Below are 16,650 nucleotides of genomic sequence, written 5' to 3' on the forward strand. Positions count from 1 at the left end.
TCACAACAACCTGGATGGACCTTGAGGGTATTATGTTAAGTGAAATAAGCCAGATAGAGAAAGACAAACTCTCTATGATTCCACTCATATGTGGAAGATAAACAAACACACGGACAAAGAGAACAGATTAGTGGTTACCAGGGGGAAGGGGAGTGGAGGGGGGGCACAAAGGGTGAATTGGTGCACCTATAAGATGATTGACAAATGATAATGTACAACTGAAATTTCACAATGTTGTAAACTATCATAACCTCAATTAAAAAAAAAAAAGATTTGGTGCTTTTACCGCTACAGCCCATCAGGGAGCCACACCACCCATCTGTCAGTTGTCATACTGTGGCAGCTGCATGTTGCTGTGGTGCTGAAAGCTATGCCACCAGTATTTCAAATACCAGCAGGGTCACCCATGGTGCACAGGTTTAAGTGGCGCTTCTAGACTAGGATAGACTACTTAGAAGGACCTGGGCGCCCACTTCCAAAAAAATTGGCCATGAAACCCTGTGAATAGCAGAGAAGCATTATCTAATATAGCACTGGAAGGTGAGAGGATGGCGCAAAAAGATCGGTGAGGTGTCACCTCTGCTGTACACAGGGTTGCCAGGAGTCAGAATCAACTTGAAGGCATCAACAATAAATATGAGACACATGCACACGCCATTTTTAAACAAGAGAATCACTCAACAATGACAGAGGCTCACACAATGAAAGGCACAGGGGAAGACAGACCTGCCTGAAAAGCAGATTATGAAATTTCCCACTTATGCTCCCTCCTCCAGACAACACACCCATTGAGTCTGAAGGCAGGTGGGAGGACTCCCTCTCATTCACTGTTTTGTGTGTGTGAAAGTTAACGTGTGCTTGATGCAATTCCATTGTAGGTCAAATGGTCACACAGTACTTGTGGCCTTGTCCCAAGCTCAAATGGCAGACTCTTGAGGATACTTCTAGAGTGGAGACCAACAGCTCACATTTCTGCATTTAGCATTTAGTTAGAAGTTTTTCTCTCAACAAGTTTGCTGGTATCTCTTACCACTCTCCCTTCAACAAGTCAAAGAAAGATTTAAACCTACTAAAGCTTTTTTTTTTTTGCTTTTTCTCCCCAAATCCCCTGGTACACAGTTGTATATTTTAGTTGCGGGTCCTTCTAGTTGTGGCATGTGGGATGCCTCCTCAGCGTGGCCCGATGAGCGGTGCCATGTCCGCGCCCAGGATCTGAACCAGTGAACCCTGGGCCGCTGCAGCAGAGTGCGCGAACTTAACCACTTGGCCATAGAGCTGGCCCCAAAACCTACTAAGGCTTTTAAAGTTTTGGGCAACCTGGAAAAAAAATTAAACTAACATTTTATGAATTTTATAGTGTACAAGGTGTTTTCACATAAATTTTCCCATTTAACCTTCACAATAATTCTCCAAAGGATTTCCTTAAAACAGGGTGAAGTAACTCACCCAAAGCCAACAGCAGCTGACTAGTAGAATTAGGTCTAAAATCCAAGTTCCCTATCTATAAATGAAATTCTCCCCTCTAGAAAGATAAGAATCTTAGAAAATAAAATAATTTCTATAGGCTTCTTAGCAGCAAAATTTTGGATTAAAGGTTTTGTTTTTTAAACCAGATTCCCTCTAATCTCATTTTGTATGGTCTAAGATAAAGATTGTTCTGCAATATCTGTGTGCACAGCTCATACGCATAATGGGAGGCAGCCTAAAGATTATGCTGGAGTGGGGCTGGGCAGGACAAGAGGAAACAATGGTTTGGGATTAAAATTTCCCTTTTGTTATTTTTGCAAAAGTTCCCTACACTGAGACAGGAGCTATCACTACTGCCATCTGCTGGTTGGAAAGAAAAACTGTCCATATGTTAACTTGCTGCTACTATTGTTGGGAAGTGGTGGTTTCTTAGGTTTTAATCAGAATCTCTAGGGTTGAACCCTGAAATTTGTATTCTGAACCAAATCTCCATGGATCTCATGCAGCCAGTTCATACATTGGGGAACCAGTATAAGACTGTGATAGATAAGAGGTAATATTTTTCCCTATGACTAAAAGTAAGGAAATTTAATTTGGCAAACGAGACAAATGACCAGCTGTAATCTCAGATTACTATTTACAGTTGAAGCTACTTAAAAAAACAAACAAAATCCCAATACACCAGCAGGTAAAACAATTTTATTTCACAGTTGTCTTTAAAACCACAAAGACACTATGTTCTTCATATAAAAACATTAGTACAGATAACTATACGTCCTAGAAAATGATTATATAGACCCTTTCAAAGAAAAATGCATCCCATTATGTGGTTTCATTGAAGTTGCTTGGAAAAAACTCACATCTGGACTGATTCCTAAAACATACCATTCCACCAGTCTGCATCTTTTGTTTCAAAGTATAGATTATTGTCATCAGTACATGTTCCTGCATTCTTACAGATTTGATAATACACATATGGAGTGGTTTATCACTTAATGTTCCATTGGTTCATCAGCCTTTTCTGCAGGTTCATCAGCAGGTTGAGCAGGCTTAAGAGGGGAAGAAAAAAGAAAATATGTACAAAGAACACGTGACCAACATATACTTCTAATCACAAATGTTATGTTATAAAAAAATCTATGAGAAAAAGGGGTTAGGAGATATTCTGGACACTCAATTTTAGTTCACTGTCCTGTTAAAATTTCTGAAAAAAGGTTTTTTGAATAGATATAATTTTACAGTTCTGAAAACCTAAGCATCACTGAACAATTCCAGCATTTTATCACACTTTGTCTTGCACAAGAATAAAGGCCTTCCTTTTATTACTACTACTAGCCTTAAAATACAATTGGCACATTTTAGACATTCTTTTCCTCTTTAGCACTAATAAACACAGCAAAAATACAATCAAACAAACCAGCTGCATGGCACTGCACTACAGTCTTCCCAACAGTACTGGGCCTTACCAAAATCAGTTTAAATAATGCAAATCTTGCTCCTCCAAATAGTATCAACAATATCCCTTTCAAGTTGGAAAAAAAATTCATGCTGTAGAAGAAATTTCTATACAGGACACTTTATTTTCAATTACACAGCTATCAAATAAACATCTTTAAATAGCAAATGTGTATTCTAAACACCCAAATAAAAAGACCAGTATTTAGCCTAAGATTCACCAACATTTCTTGATCCTTTTCTCACTATTTGAAGAGCCAAGTTAGTTGCCAAAGCTGGTTCTCCAACAAACTTTCTCTGAGTCCCTACTCCTACAGAATCTTGGTTGGCCCTATGACTTGCTTCAACTAATAGAACGTGCAGGAGTGATGCTGTGCCAGTCTTGGGCCTCAGCCTTAAGAATGCCTGGCAGCTTTCACTTTTGAGCTTTTAAACTTTTGTAAGAGTTCTGCTACCATGCTAGAGAGGCCCCGGTCAAGGAGAGGCCCTAAGACTACATGGACAGAGGTCCCAGCCTTTAGCTGCCCCTCTAAGATACCTAGAAAGCGTGAGTAAAGACATGTGAGTAAAGCCATCTTGGACGTTCCAGCCTCACCTCCTCAACTGACTGCACCGTTTGAGAGACTCCAAGTGAGATCAGCAAAAGAACCATCCAGCTGAGCCCCAGTCAACCCAGAGAATTGTGGGAAATAGCAATAGATAACCAAATCATCAACCCTTTTTGTGTTTATGGAGATCACTGCTCCTTGAGTATTTTACTTTAGTAGGTTCTTAGTTTTCCTCCCGCCATTTGAATTACGATCCTATCTCAATAATACAGACAAAAATGGTAGGTTTACACGGTTGTGGAGGGAACAGCAGTTTACAACAGAACTAAAGCCTCTTGTGTTATGAGCAGTTACATACCTGTGTCTTTCTCTGTGGTCTTTCTTCAAGACCTTCCAGGAATGGAGACACATCATCATCATCATAAATTGTAAACTCCAAGTCTTTACCAACAATTCCAATGGAAACATTCTGAGGGGAAAAAGGTAAAAATAAAAAATCAAGAGAATTTAGGTTGGAAAATGCTTATGATAAAATGTTGGGTGAAAAAATCAGAATAAAAATTTATATAGCATGTGAATAAGACTCAAAAAATACTTAAGTGTAGAGAAAAGGTAAGAAAACTAGTACATCCTTATAATTTGTAGATTTAATATTCACTTTTGAGAATCTTGAGTAACCTCAAAGGTCTATGTCACCTAGAAATTTGCAACTTGGCTCATAATGGGAACGTGCTGCAGACCAGAGTGAGGAAGCAAACCACTTAGCTAGGAAGCAAGCTTAACTCCTAAGAGATAATCAAAGTTGTTTCTTGTCTAAGACACGATGGTTCTTGGCAAGGAAACAGAATAAATTTGGGGTTCTAAAGAGTTACATTTGATGGGGGCTTGGAACTATGCTCTACATGGAAAAATTAAAGAGCAATTCTTAAAAAGTTCAACAAATGCTTACCAGTGCAAAATAACTCCTGTAAGATTACAAGTTTAGTGAAAACTTGAGGCATAAGGATATACAGGCCATTCTGTATGATTCAATAAAAATATGAAATCAGAAAGCCAGATACCTGAACAAACTTTTCCAAATTATAAATGTCAAGTTAACTTTATACCTAAAATTTAAAACACAGTCATCTTGGAGTGATGGCATTATAGGTATTTTAATCAAATAAAAACAACATACTTTCCTAATTTTTTTAAAGAATATTTATTATTTTTATAACAGGAAAAATTGTTTAAAAAAGATTATGTAGGTAATAAGTCTTCACATATGTATTAAGTTATAATTATCCAATCACTGTTATCAAAATGGATTTATAATATGCTGACTGATCTCACTTTAATTAATGATCATGAAGCTCAAGGAGGCCCACAATAATTCCTGCATTGTATTACACAGGTCCCTAGATCATTCAATCTCCCCTTTTCCTCAACAACTCTTTGTAACATTCTCCATTCTCCTTGCAGCTGAAAACCTTGCTCCTATTTCACTGAGAAAATAGAAGCTAATTAGAAGAGAACATTTACAAGCTCCCACAGTATCCACTCTTTCCTGTATCTATGTCCCTAGATTCTCTCCTTTCCTGTACGGTGAATGAACAGTCCAATTTCTTCCCTAAGGCCTGTCTTTCCACCTGTATACTGTTCAAGGACACCAGTCCAGCAGTTTTTCTCATATTTCTCCTACATAAATGATTCCTTTATACTAGATTATTTTCATAACCATGCAGCAAACATGGTATAATTTCTCTCATTTTAAGAGTTTTTTTAATTTTTCTTTTTTCTCCCAAAGCCCCCCGGTACATAGTTGTATACTTTTAGTTGTGGGTCCTTCTAGCCATGGCATGTGGGACGCCACCCCAGCATGGCCCAACGAGTGGCGTCACATCCGCGCCCAGGACCTGAACTGGCAAAACCCCAGGCTGCCGAAGCAGAGCACACGAACCCAACCACTCGGCCACACGGCCGGTCCCTAATTTCTCCCACTTTAAAAAACCAAAACAACAAAAAACTCTTTTTTCACTATGTTCTCTTTCAGTCACCACTCCATTTCTCTGGACCCACAACAGAAAATCTCCTCCAAAGAGCAGCTGCCAATCCCTCTTCTCCCAGTTTCTCCTGATTCCATTCCTATCAGGCCTTTGCCCCACCATTCCATTAAGATTGTCTGGTCAAGTCCCCAGTGACATACTTGCTAATCTAATGGTTAACTCTTAATCCACATCTTCCTTAATCTAAGAGAATTTTTCATTCCCTCCTCCTTGAAATAGTTTCTTCATTCGCTTTTAAGGATGCCTCACTTTCCGAGTTTTCCTCCTACCTCCCTGGCCATCTTTCTCAGTCCTTTTTGCTGATATCTACTCATCTCCCAATCTCTAAAGGTGCCCTTGGCCCAGCCCTCAAACCTCCTAACTATTTCATTCCTTTAGCAATCTCATCCAGTCCAGTCTCTAGAGCCATTTCTACAGAAAGACTCCAAAATCTGTAACTCTAGGCTAGACCATTCTCCACCAAACGCCAGGGGCTGCACATCTGATAACTGCTTACTCTTTATTGTTAAATGGACAAACAACAGGCACTTCAAATTTTCTACGTCCTAAACTAACTGCCTGATCTTCCTCCACAACCCCTACTCCAAAACCTGTCCCTCCAACTGTCTTATTCATCTCAGTAAATCATAAATCTCTCCCTTTCTTTATCAGGCCAAAACCCCTGAAGATATACTTCCCCCTTTTTTTTCTCACACCCTCACAACCAATTTGCTATCAAATCTTTTTGGCTCTAATTTCAAAACATACCCAAAACTGAACCACTTCTCATCATCTCCACTTGTGTGACTCTGCTCCAGCCACCACAATCTCTCACCTGAATTACTGTACCAGCCTTAAAACTATTTCTACCCATGCCTACTACAATCTATTCTCAAAATGGCAACCAGAATGACTCCTTTAAAACCTAAATCAGGAGCTGGCCCCATGGCCGAGTGGTTAAGTTCATGCACTCCACTTCAGCAACCCAGGGTTTTACAGGTTCGGATCCTGGGTGCAGACATGGCACCACTCATCAGGTCATGCTGAGGTGGCGTCCCACATAGCACAACCAGAAGGACCTACAATTAGAATATACAACTATATACTGGGGGGCTTTGGGGAGAAGAAGAAGAAAAAAGACTGCCAACAGATTTAGCTCAGGTGTCAATCTTTACAAATAAATAAATAAAATGGTTAAAACCTAAATGAAATCATAGTTATTCCTCTGCTCAAAATCTAACAGCCCACTCAGAGTAAAATCCAAAGTACCTACCATAGTTTCTAGGACATGCACAATCTGGCCTCCATTACCTCTGACTTCATTCCTTCTCTTCCTCTTGATCATTGATTCCAACACTACTTCCTGGCCTCCTTGCTCTGAATACTAGGAACGTTCTGGACTCAGGGCCCTTGCATTTCTATACCCTGGAATAATCTCGCTCTAGACACCTGCATGCCTCACTCACTCACCTCCTTTAGGTCTTTTCCTCTTTCACTTTCTCAGTGAGGACATCCCTGATCATTCTGTTTTAAACTACACCCACCACACCTCCTTCCTACACCCAGTTGGTCATTCTTTCTCCTCTTAGCCTATTTTATTTTTTCTACAGCATTTATCACCTTCTAATACACTATATAATTTACTTATGGATATATTGTCTACTTCTCCCCACTTGGATGTATGTTCCACAAAGGCGAAGATGTTTGCTGTGTTTACTATATTCTCAATGCCAATGCCTGCCCAGTCATAGGTGCTCAATATAAGTACATGTTAACTGAATTAACAACACAAAGATATTCCTATCTGCTGAAGAAATAAAGGATACTGTACATCAGACTTACTGGTTTTATTGCTTTTACCAAAAAGAAATGTTCAAAAATCACTTCAAAATCTGGTCACTTAGTAAACAGCTTAAAGAAAACAATAAGCCAAGGCAATCATCTCCCAAATTGAAGAATTCTAAGTATACACTCCACTACTACATTTATGCAACAAGTGATTAAACTGAAATGCTAATATCTACAATTGGAAAAGGTGGTATTTACCTTTGTAGTTAGGTCCTGTTCTGCAGGAAGTGTCTCTCGTAAGGCACGCAGACCATGCTTAACCAATTCATCCAAATTGCCTAAGTGTAATAAATTAACAATTATTTCTTAATTTCATCTTTATGCTAGGCTTCTTTTATCTGTCAGGTCTAATAGTGTGAAATCATGGTTTTAGTCACATACTAAATACATCATAATAAAAATAGCCAAAAGTTTAATGTTTAGCTATATAATCTTTTTTTTTTTTTCTTGAGGAACGTTAGCCTTGAGCTCACATCTGTGCCAATCTTCTTCTATTTTGTCTGTGGGTCACTACCAGAGCATGGCTGATGAGTGGTGTAGGTCCGTGCCTGGGATCTGAACCCACGAACCCTGGGCTGCCAAAGCAGAGCATGATGAACTCAACCACTATGCCAGGGGACTGGTCCCCATACAATCTTTTAATAATAATCAAGAACATTGCTGGCTTCTATTTTATTTAATGAGAGGCTACATGATTTTTATTACTAAATTTGACTTTTTCCTATGCTAAGTTAATCAAATACCTGATTCACAAATGATACAGCTCAAAGTTTTATAGAACGTATTCTGTGGAATGCTAGTTGCTGTTTTTGCCCTTTATAAAAGGAGTCTCCAACTCTTTCTATATGGCCTGTATTACCACGCTATCGAAACTAGACAAAGAAATTACAAGAAAATAAAACTACAGATCAATATCACTTATGAATAGACACAAAGAAAACCTCAACAAAACTCCAGGGACATTCATATGTTTATATAAACATTTATATATAATTTATATTATACACTATGACCAAGAGGGATTTATCCCAGGAATGTAACGCTGGTTTAACATTAAAAAGCCAATCAAGGGGCTGGCCCATTGGCATAGTGGTTAAGTTTATGTGCTGTGCTTTGGCCGCTCCAGGTTTGCCAGTTTGAATCTCAGGCATGAACCTACACGTGGCTCATCAAGCCATGCTGTGGTGGCATCCCACATACAAAATAGAGGAAGACTGGCACAGATGTTAGCTCAGGGATAATCTTCTTCAAGTAAAAAGAGAAAGATTAGCAACAGATGTTGGCTCAGGGCCAGTCTTCCTCACCAAAAAAATAAAACGGGAGAAGAAGAAAAAAAAGTCAATCAACGCAATACACCACAATAGAATGAAGGGGGAAAAAACCACACGATGACCTCAAAAAATGCATAAAAAGTATATGTTAAAATCTAAGACCCTTGCATAAGCAAAGCACTTGAAAACTTGCCCTATCATCACATCTTACATCTTCCTTTCCCACAGCTACATCAACTTCTTACTTGTTTATGGACTACTCAATGCAGAGAAGTCTGTTTGACTAAAAATAAGAACAGAATCATAAGAAATTGAAAGCTGTAAACAAAACTTACAATTGGTAGCTAGTACAGGGGTTCTCAACTCTGGCTGGGGCATACTTCAGACCAACTGAATCAAGAACCTTCAAGGTTGGGGACACATAATTGTATTCTGAAAAAGTTCTACTAGTGATTGAAACTACTGTGGTAGCCAGAAGGGGTAAAAACCAGTATGTGTGACAGAAATAACAAACACTTCATGGGCTTGATTTGTTTTAAAAAACTCTGTATGGCAGATAGTTTTCTTCAGATAGAACACTGTGTTTATTCACTATGTAAAGACTGGAGGGGGCAAAAAAATATATGTATCACTTACACTCCATAAACTCAGACATATGTCTCTCCAAGTAAGTACGAGCTGATTGAGAACGGGCTCCAATGGACATAGCTCTGCAGTCAAAATAGTTAGCAGATGGACAGGTCTGGAAAATGTGAGGGCCCATATCCTACAAAGGAAAAAAACCACGCTACGTAATTCTTGACTTTGGTTGAGTTAAAAATTAGAAAATTTCTAGTCAGTTTTTAAAAATCATTAAAATATAACAATACTCTATGAACTTACATCATAACCAGCAATAAGCAGCCCAACACCATATGGTCTCCGGCCGTACCGTTGCGTTGGTATCTGGGTCTCTTAAACCAGTTAAAGAGCCTGTTCTAACAAGCAATAAAGCAGTATCTTTATTTCAAATTAAACATTATTAACAAAGAGTTCTGGTTTCTTAATTGCTGCATAATCCACCACAGGAAGAAGAAAATAACATGGCAATATTTCTTGGCCTAGTATTAAAAAACGTTTGACTATTCACCAAACCCAAGAATGAGCACTAGCAAAATGATCCCCTTCCATGTAAAAAAAACCTCATTTGTTTTGGATGTCAGGGTCAGGGATTTTGGGGGACATCTAGAACCACCAATAAAAAACTTTTAAATCTCTTCTAAAAATGATGCTTGGATAGTTTTCCTGAAATTGGGCTTATCTATGTCTGGAAAATATCAATTGCTTATAAGGGCTGATGAAAAAGTAACCCAATTCCTTATTTAGAACCTATTCTTCCATAGAAAAACTTCCCACACTCTTCTAAATTTTAAACAATCTGTTATTAAAAAGTGACTGATGTTAAAGTTTTCACAATCTTACCTATGTTAAGTATTATCATATTCCTAATAAGTAACATAGGGATTAAGTATCAAAACCCTTTAAAGTTCATGTCCACCAATGTTAACATAAAAAGGATACTGCTTCCAATTAGAGATACAAGACGAGACACAGGAAGAGGTCTGTCAAACACAAATCTGGAATCCAAACACTCCTGGCGCATAAAATTACTAAAAAAGAAACAAGAAAAATTAGTAATTGCAAATCAGAGAGTTATTCCAATCTAAATAAAGTAGTTTGATTTCTTTTTGCTTTCTTCCAGACATTTACATGGATTACATCTGTATGAGGGAACCAGAAAGACAAGGCCACGAGGATGCATTTTTATACCAAACTCTGGGGCCACCGGAGGTTTTTAAAAAAAGTCTAAAATATTCTTTAGCTCTAGATAATCTTTGTCTCAGAGCACTTTATAGACTAGAGAAGGCTGAGCAAAAGAAATAGAACTCTCTCTCTTCTCTTATCCTTCCCCTTAAGATATTAAGATATGTTAATCCTAGGTCTTGAACCAGCAAAAACATAACTACTTTGCTTTTTTCTTGAAAGCTGACTAAAATTCCACCAATAGAGCAACTGCAAGACACAGAATCCACAGTAAGACCCTGTGACGTGTTCCTGCCCACGTTACTTCTATCCGCAAGCAGCACTCCAGAGAGGTGCTGGTCACTGGACTGCTGAGTCTCGCTGTTACACCTGACAAGATTCAAGCAAAGAGAACACTGGAAAAGAGGGAATTCATGCCTAACTATTAAAGCCAAGAGGATAAATAAGAAATGGATATGCGCCTTTCTTTCCACGTTGCTTTCTCCAGTTTATGTGTATGTCACATCTGATGATCAACTGTTCACTGCAGGAACCAAGCTATTTATTTGTTCAGGAATTTTATTTAAGTCCGTTTCCTAAGGCTGTCTAAACTGCACTGCCCAGTATGGCAGGTACTAATCACGTGTGACTACTGAGCACTTAAAAAGTGGCTAGTCTGAACTGAGATGTACCATAAGCACAAAATACACATGAAATTTCAAAGACTTAGTACAAAAAACAATGTATAAAATATCTCATTAGTAAGGTTTTTATTTTGATTACATGTTGACATGGCAATATTTTAGATAGATTGGGTTACATAAAATGTTTGACAATGTAACATATTTTACATTTTTAAGAACAGACAGAAACAATAATGCTGCCACTATTCTGCTGACCTAAGAGAGCAGGGGGCTCACTGGATAACTTGAAACTCTTAACATTATTACTTTCTCTTCGTGCTCATAGTCTTTCTTCCCTAATTAAATCACAGACTTAAGAGATTAGTTTTAGCAACTAGCTCCCACCTCCCAGCCACACAAGCACATATTACCTGAAAGGCACTGTGTTAAGTGCTCTACATGCTAGGCTATTCAACAATAACCCTGAAAAAGAAAATACTAAAAGAATTTGAGAGTTTAAGTAATTAGCCCAATCTCAGATACCAAGTGGTAAAAGTGGGAACTAAACTCAATCTATGTGATTTCAAGGCCCCAGTTCTTCATTTACACAATGCCTCTCAACCAGAAATAATCTTTATCTCCTCTCGCTTCTCATGGAAATCTGCCTGTTACTCTCCACTTTTTACCTTATGTTATAGATATATTACTAGATTTTGAGTTCCTAGAAGAGAAGATCTATGTCTGATTCATCTTTGTACACCTTGCAGTATCTAGTGTACTGAGCTCTACAAAAAGTAAACGTCTAAGAAATACTGGCATATCAAAGAAAGCAAGGGTAGTTTGGCTGATCCTAGGAACCAGACAAAAGTGTCAAGCTCTTCACAGGCATAACATTGTCTCAAACAATATACACTGAGTTAACAAGTATCACATTATTCAGTGACTTCTCAAAAGTATTAATATTAATACGGTTTATTCTATTAGCTACTATGACAGGGATCAAGAAATGGAATACTTAGTAACTGAGCCCAAATCCACTAAGGTATTCACAATTTTTTTTTTTTTTTTTTGAGGAAGATTAGCCCTGAGCTAACTACTGCCAATCCTCCTCTTTTTGCTGAGGAAGACTGGCCCTGAGCTAACATCCATGTCCATCTTCCTCTATTGTATATGTGGGATGCCTACCACAGCATGACTTTTTGCCAAGTGGTGCCACGTCCGCACCCAGGATCCGAACCCGCGAACCCCGGGCCACTGAGAAGCGGAACGTGTGAACTTAACTGCTGCGCCACAGGGCCAGCCCCCACAATCTTAACTCATAAACACTCTGGCAGATAACTTCCTAAAATATCTTATCTAGATCTTTTCTAGAAATGCAATCAATTATGAATCAAAGGGATGTTTCTTTTATTTTTCGTGATCATACTCACCATAGCAGTCTAGCATCAGCAGTAAGTCCCGCAATTGAGATACCAATATGGTTGTCAACATGGAGAATTTTTTTCTGATGAGCTGCAAGCTCTGACTGTGCTCTCTAAATAGAGACATCATGAAACATAAAAACAAGTTTACAATTTTATTATCTATACAGTGAACCTTATGTTTGATAGTTCTGTTTCCTAAAGGAGGCAGATATATTTATTGCTTTACTTACCTTCAATGCAACCAACACTGCATGAGTTTTTGATTTCAGACCGACTGTGGCCGAACCTTGTTTGACAGCTTCCATTGCATATTCAATTTGATGAATCCTGCCCTAAAGAGAAAAAAATCACACATCTTAGAGTCATCTTATAATACGCTTTTATATATTTAAAATTAAAGTTCCTAAATCTCTGGTGAGCACAGTTATGATTTTTTTTAACTAGGAAACTTACTTTAATGATAAACTTAGGTTCCAGGAATGTCTAAAATTATTACATTCCATTGTCTCACAGCCTACAACGTCATGAGTTTATAAACACATTGCAGCTACCAAAAGCCACTTCCCAGAAATAGTATAAAACAGTACTGTACCTGAGGGCTCCAAACAGTGACATCATTGTCATACTGGTTGCGAAACTGAAAGTAAAAGAAAAAAGACCTATTGCTATAAGAACATTACAAATCCCAAATCTTGGCAAACTCTATCATTATAAAATGTTCTCCCATCTGCTTCCATTCAACATTAATGCAATGCTCTTACCACAATTTCACTGGAAGATTACTACTGTATTCAGTTGCAAGCCAATTCTACATTTACCATAAGCTAGTGAGGGAGGGGGACAGATCTAGATAGTACCTATCTTCCCAAGTTCCAATTTTACCACTGTCCATTGCCCTCCCTTTGGGTTCTTTCAATTACTACAGTTCATATGTGTCAACTGTCCTTTGCTTATGCCCTTCCCTTATACTGGGCCCTAAAAAATGGTCAAAAGTATTCTTTTTCCTTAAACTAGCCCAAATGCCTATCTCTTGAAGTCTTCTCCAGCTTTTCTCCCAAAATCCAACACATACTCTCACCAGTTCTTTATCTCCATGTCCCCCTCTACCTTATACCATGATTAGGGACATGTCTGATTTATGTCTGAACTCTCACTGCACTTAAAACAGTGCCTTGTACGTATAAAGATCCACATTGAATGAATAAACACAAGAATGTCCTCAGGAAGGTAGAGATGGACACAAATACTACAGGACAGACCCATTACTGCTTTAGTGGCGGTACTAAAACAGTACTTGGGAGACTGATCATGGGGGCGAGAAGGCTGAGTGCCGGAAAGGTAGACACAGGACAGGAAGCCGTGAGCCCTAGATTGTAACCCTGATTCCATTGCTTCTCTCAGCCTCGGTTTAGTCATCTGTAAAACTAGATGACTGGACAGCGACTGAAAAAGGCCTCTTTTGATCGAACTCTAGAGGAGAGAGATATCAGACGGAAGCACCAGGTAAACGGACGCGGTCCAGGAACCCAAACCCTGGGGTCAAGTCTGCACCTGGCAGTGCAGGGAGGCCTCTACTCCCCTCTCTCCCACACTGAGCACGAGGGGTCACTCTGGACCGCTGGGAATGTACTCCACTGAAGGAACGAACCCGGCTAGTAGACCAAGGACGTAGTGTCCGAGGCCCGGCGGAAAACGAAACAAGCCCGGGGAAAGGCCGCACCGACTACCGACCGCCCCTCTCCGGCCAGGCCGGAGATGCTGAATCACTGCCGAAACCCTCCCGCTGGCTGAGGTTCCCAGGCCCCGTGGCCTCGAGGAGCTGTAAAGATGACAGGAGAGACGGCTGGCTATCCCCCAATCAGCCGACCTCTGCCCCCACCCTGCCTGGGCTCCGGACCCGACGCACCATGGTTCCGGCGCGGGCCTGACTGCCGCCTCCTGCAAAGCTGCGGATCAACGAGCGCTGCCGACACTACCGCTCGGCGATCTACTGAGAAGTCTGCGGGGCTTTGAGGGCGGCGGCGCAGGTCTGAGCAATCTACTTCAGAGATATCGATAGGCTTTCGCCGCTTCCCCGCCCTCAGAGCCCTCCGCAGGCTAGGCAGTGGGCGGGGCCTCGGAAGATGGAGGAACTGCGATTGGCTGGGAAACTTGGGCCGGGAGTGCTGGCGGGAGCTAAGAGCTGCGGAGCGGCCACCATCAAGTCGCCCTTTTGGATCCTCAGAGAAGTTACCCGTGTGTTGCAGATTCCCGCCAGTTTTTCTCTGGCTTGGCCGGATGCACCTGAAATCGCTCGAGACGACAGCTGCCACTCTGGATGATGGAGTGTGCCGTTCAAGCTCTCATTCAGCGTCCACAGAGAATGGGATGTTGTGTGACTGTGAGAGGAACGAGACCGCAGGAAGAGCCACAAAAAAATGGTCCGTTTCTGTGTGTCAGCCATACTCTTCCTCGAGTATTTTTTTTTTTTGCACATGCTCTTCTTCCTACTTTGGAATCCTTTTCCCCACTCCCTGGAGAACTCATCTTTCAAGGCTTTGCTGTCATTGATCACTCTTTATCACAGTTATTGGTTTTCCTCCACCAGACTTTGAACTCTTTGAAGGCACTAATGTCTTTCTGTGCCCTCATAACCAAGCACGATGCCTGATACATTAGGCTACTAAGGAAAAAAATGGACGTTTTCTTCCGAAACACGTATTTTCTCTTTTGAGAGCATCTTTTAGTAAGTCCCCAAATGAACTAGATTAGGACAAGTCTGCAAACAGCTGCCAACCTAACATCTACCTACTGCCAATGACTTATTTTCTTTGTAAAGAAGAAAGGATGAGTACCTAGACTCAGGTAAGAGTTGAAAGGGTCCTTAAAGATCTAAGTTTTGCAGATGAAATGAGCCCCAGGTCCCTGAAGTGATTTGCTCAAGTTCCGAGCAATTTAGTATCACACTCTTTTGAAACCTTTTCATTTATATAGTTTGGACATTTTTTCATGTTAAACATTTTCCAGGTTAAATATGACTCCCTAGTAGTCTGCATTGTGAACATATCATGTTTTATTTACCAAAATCCCGATTGTTTAATATTTAGGTTACCCTTGATATATTTTTGTGTGTACATCTATACTCCTTTTCTTAGAATAAATTCCTAAAAATAGAATTGTAGGTTCAAAGGAAATAGATATTTCTAAGGCTTTTTTTTTTTTTTTTGCTGAGGAAGATTTCCCCCTGAACTAACATCTGTACCAATCTTCCTTTTTTTTTCTTTGGTGAGGAAGAGTCATCCTCATGTAACATCTGTTGCCAATCTTCCTCTTTTTTGGCTTGAGGAAGATTAGCCCTGAGCTTGTAGGAAGACTGGGTCAGCAAATGTAGCACTACTTCTTTAATTTAAAGGTCACTGGTAAGTTATGTCAGGCTTTTTTAGAATTACATAAAAATAAATCCAAATAAAAGCCAAGTTGAGTATTTTTTCCCATGGACGTGTAAATCTCATTGTGTTACTCTGTTTAGCTACTGTAATTGGTATGTTGAACAAATGAGTAGGGTGCAATTGCAAATAAAATTATTTTCCCACCAGATGTTAAAACACACCTGTGGAGCTAATTTTTCCCTGATCCTTGAATGAAATATGGCACAAATATCATGACTTCTGACATTCAAGTAAAAAAAGTTAACTAGTCAATTCAACAGCCTCAGCTCAGTAATTGATAAGTCTAATATAATAATAAAAACTTTAGGGGTCAGCCTGGTGGCATAGTGGTTAAGTTTGCATGCTCCAGTTTAGCAGCTCACGGTTCACTGGTTAGGATCCTGGGCGTGGACCTACACACAGCTCATCAAGCCATGCTGTGGTGGCATCCCACATAGAGGAACTAGAAGGACTTACAGCTAGGATATACCACTATGTACTGGGGCTTTGGGGAGGAAAAAAAAAAACTAGTGGCAAAGCCCCTGCCCTCCCCCAGCTTGACTCTGCTGCCATGGCAAAAGAGGAATAGTTGACCTCCTCTTGTGTCCTTGCTTAAAATTTCTCTCCTAGCACCCCCTCCCACCATCCCTATCAGCTAGGTTGCCTTACTTCTCCCAAGTTGAAATGGGAAAGGGCAAGAGAGTTCTTAACTTGGCTAGTATAGTTCTGTGATGAAAGGTCTCTGCTCTCTGAGCTTAGCAGGTATTTACACTTGACCCTTGTTACTCTATGTATTTTCTG

At 39.8% G+C, this 16,650-nt stretch overlaps 1 protein-coding gene across 1 annotated transcript; it reads right to left on the reverse strand.

Moving 5' to 3' along the window:
- Positions 1-2,146: 2,146 nt before the first annotated feature.
- Positions 2,147-14,510, reverse strand: PSMA1 (proteasome 20S subunit alpha 1). Its single transcript, XM_001504943.6, has 10 exons — positions 14,349-14,510; positions 13,035-13,079; positions 12,673-12,774; positions 12,449-12,552; positions 10,174-10,262; positions 9,496-9,566; positions 9,250-9,379; positions 7,541-7,620; positions 3,829-3,939; positions 2,147-2,516 (listed from the first exon to the last, which is right to left on the reverse strand). The coding sequence occupies exons 1-10, from the start codon at positions 14,349-14,351 to the stop codon at positions 2,460-2,462; spliced, it is 792 nt and encodes a 263-aa protein (XP_001504993.1). The 5' UTR covers positions 14,352-14,510; the 3' UTR covers positions 2,147-2,459.
- Between the last annotated feature and the right edge of the window lie 2,140 nt (positions 14,511-16,650).

The sequence above is a fragment of the Equus caballus genome, chromosome 7, assembly GCF_041296265.1.
Source record: "Equus caballus isolate H_3958 breed thoroughbred chromosome 7, TB-T2T, whole genome shotgun sequence".
NCBI classification, from domain to species: Eukaryota; Metazoa; Chordata; class Mammalia; order Perissodactyla; family Equidae; genus Equus; species Equus caballus.

Coding starts and splice junctions, on each gene's coding strand:
- PSMA1 (XM_001504943.6), bottom strand. Junction 12,775..13,034: donor TCACTGTTTGGAGCCCTCAG/GTACAGTACTGT, acceptor TTTTCTCTTTAG/GGCAGGATTCATCAAATTGA. Junction 2,517..3,828: donor GACCACAGAGAAAGACACAG/GTATGTAACTGC, acceptor TCCCCTCTTAAG/CCTGCTCAACCTGCTGATGA.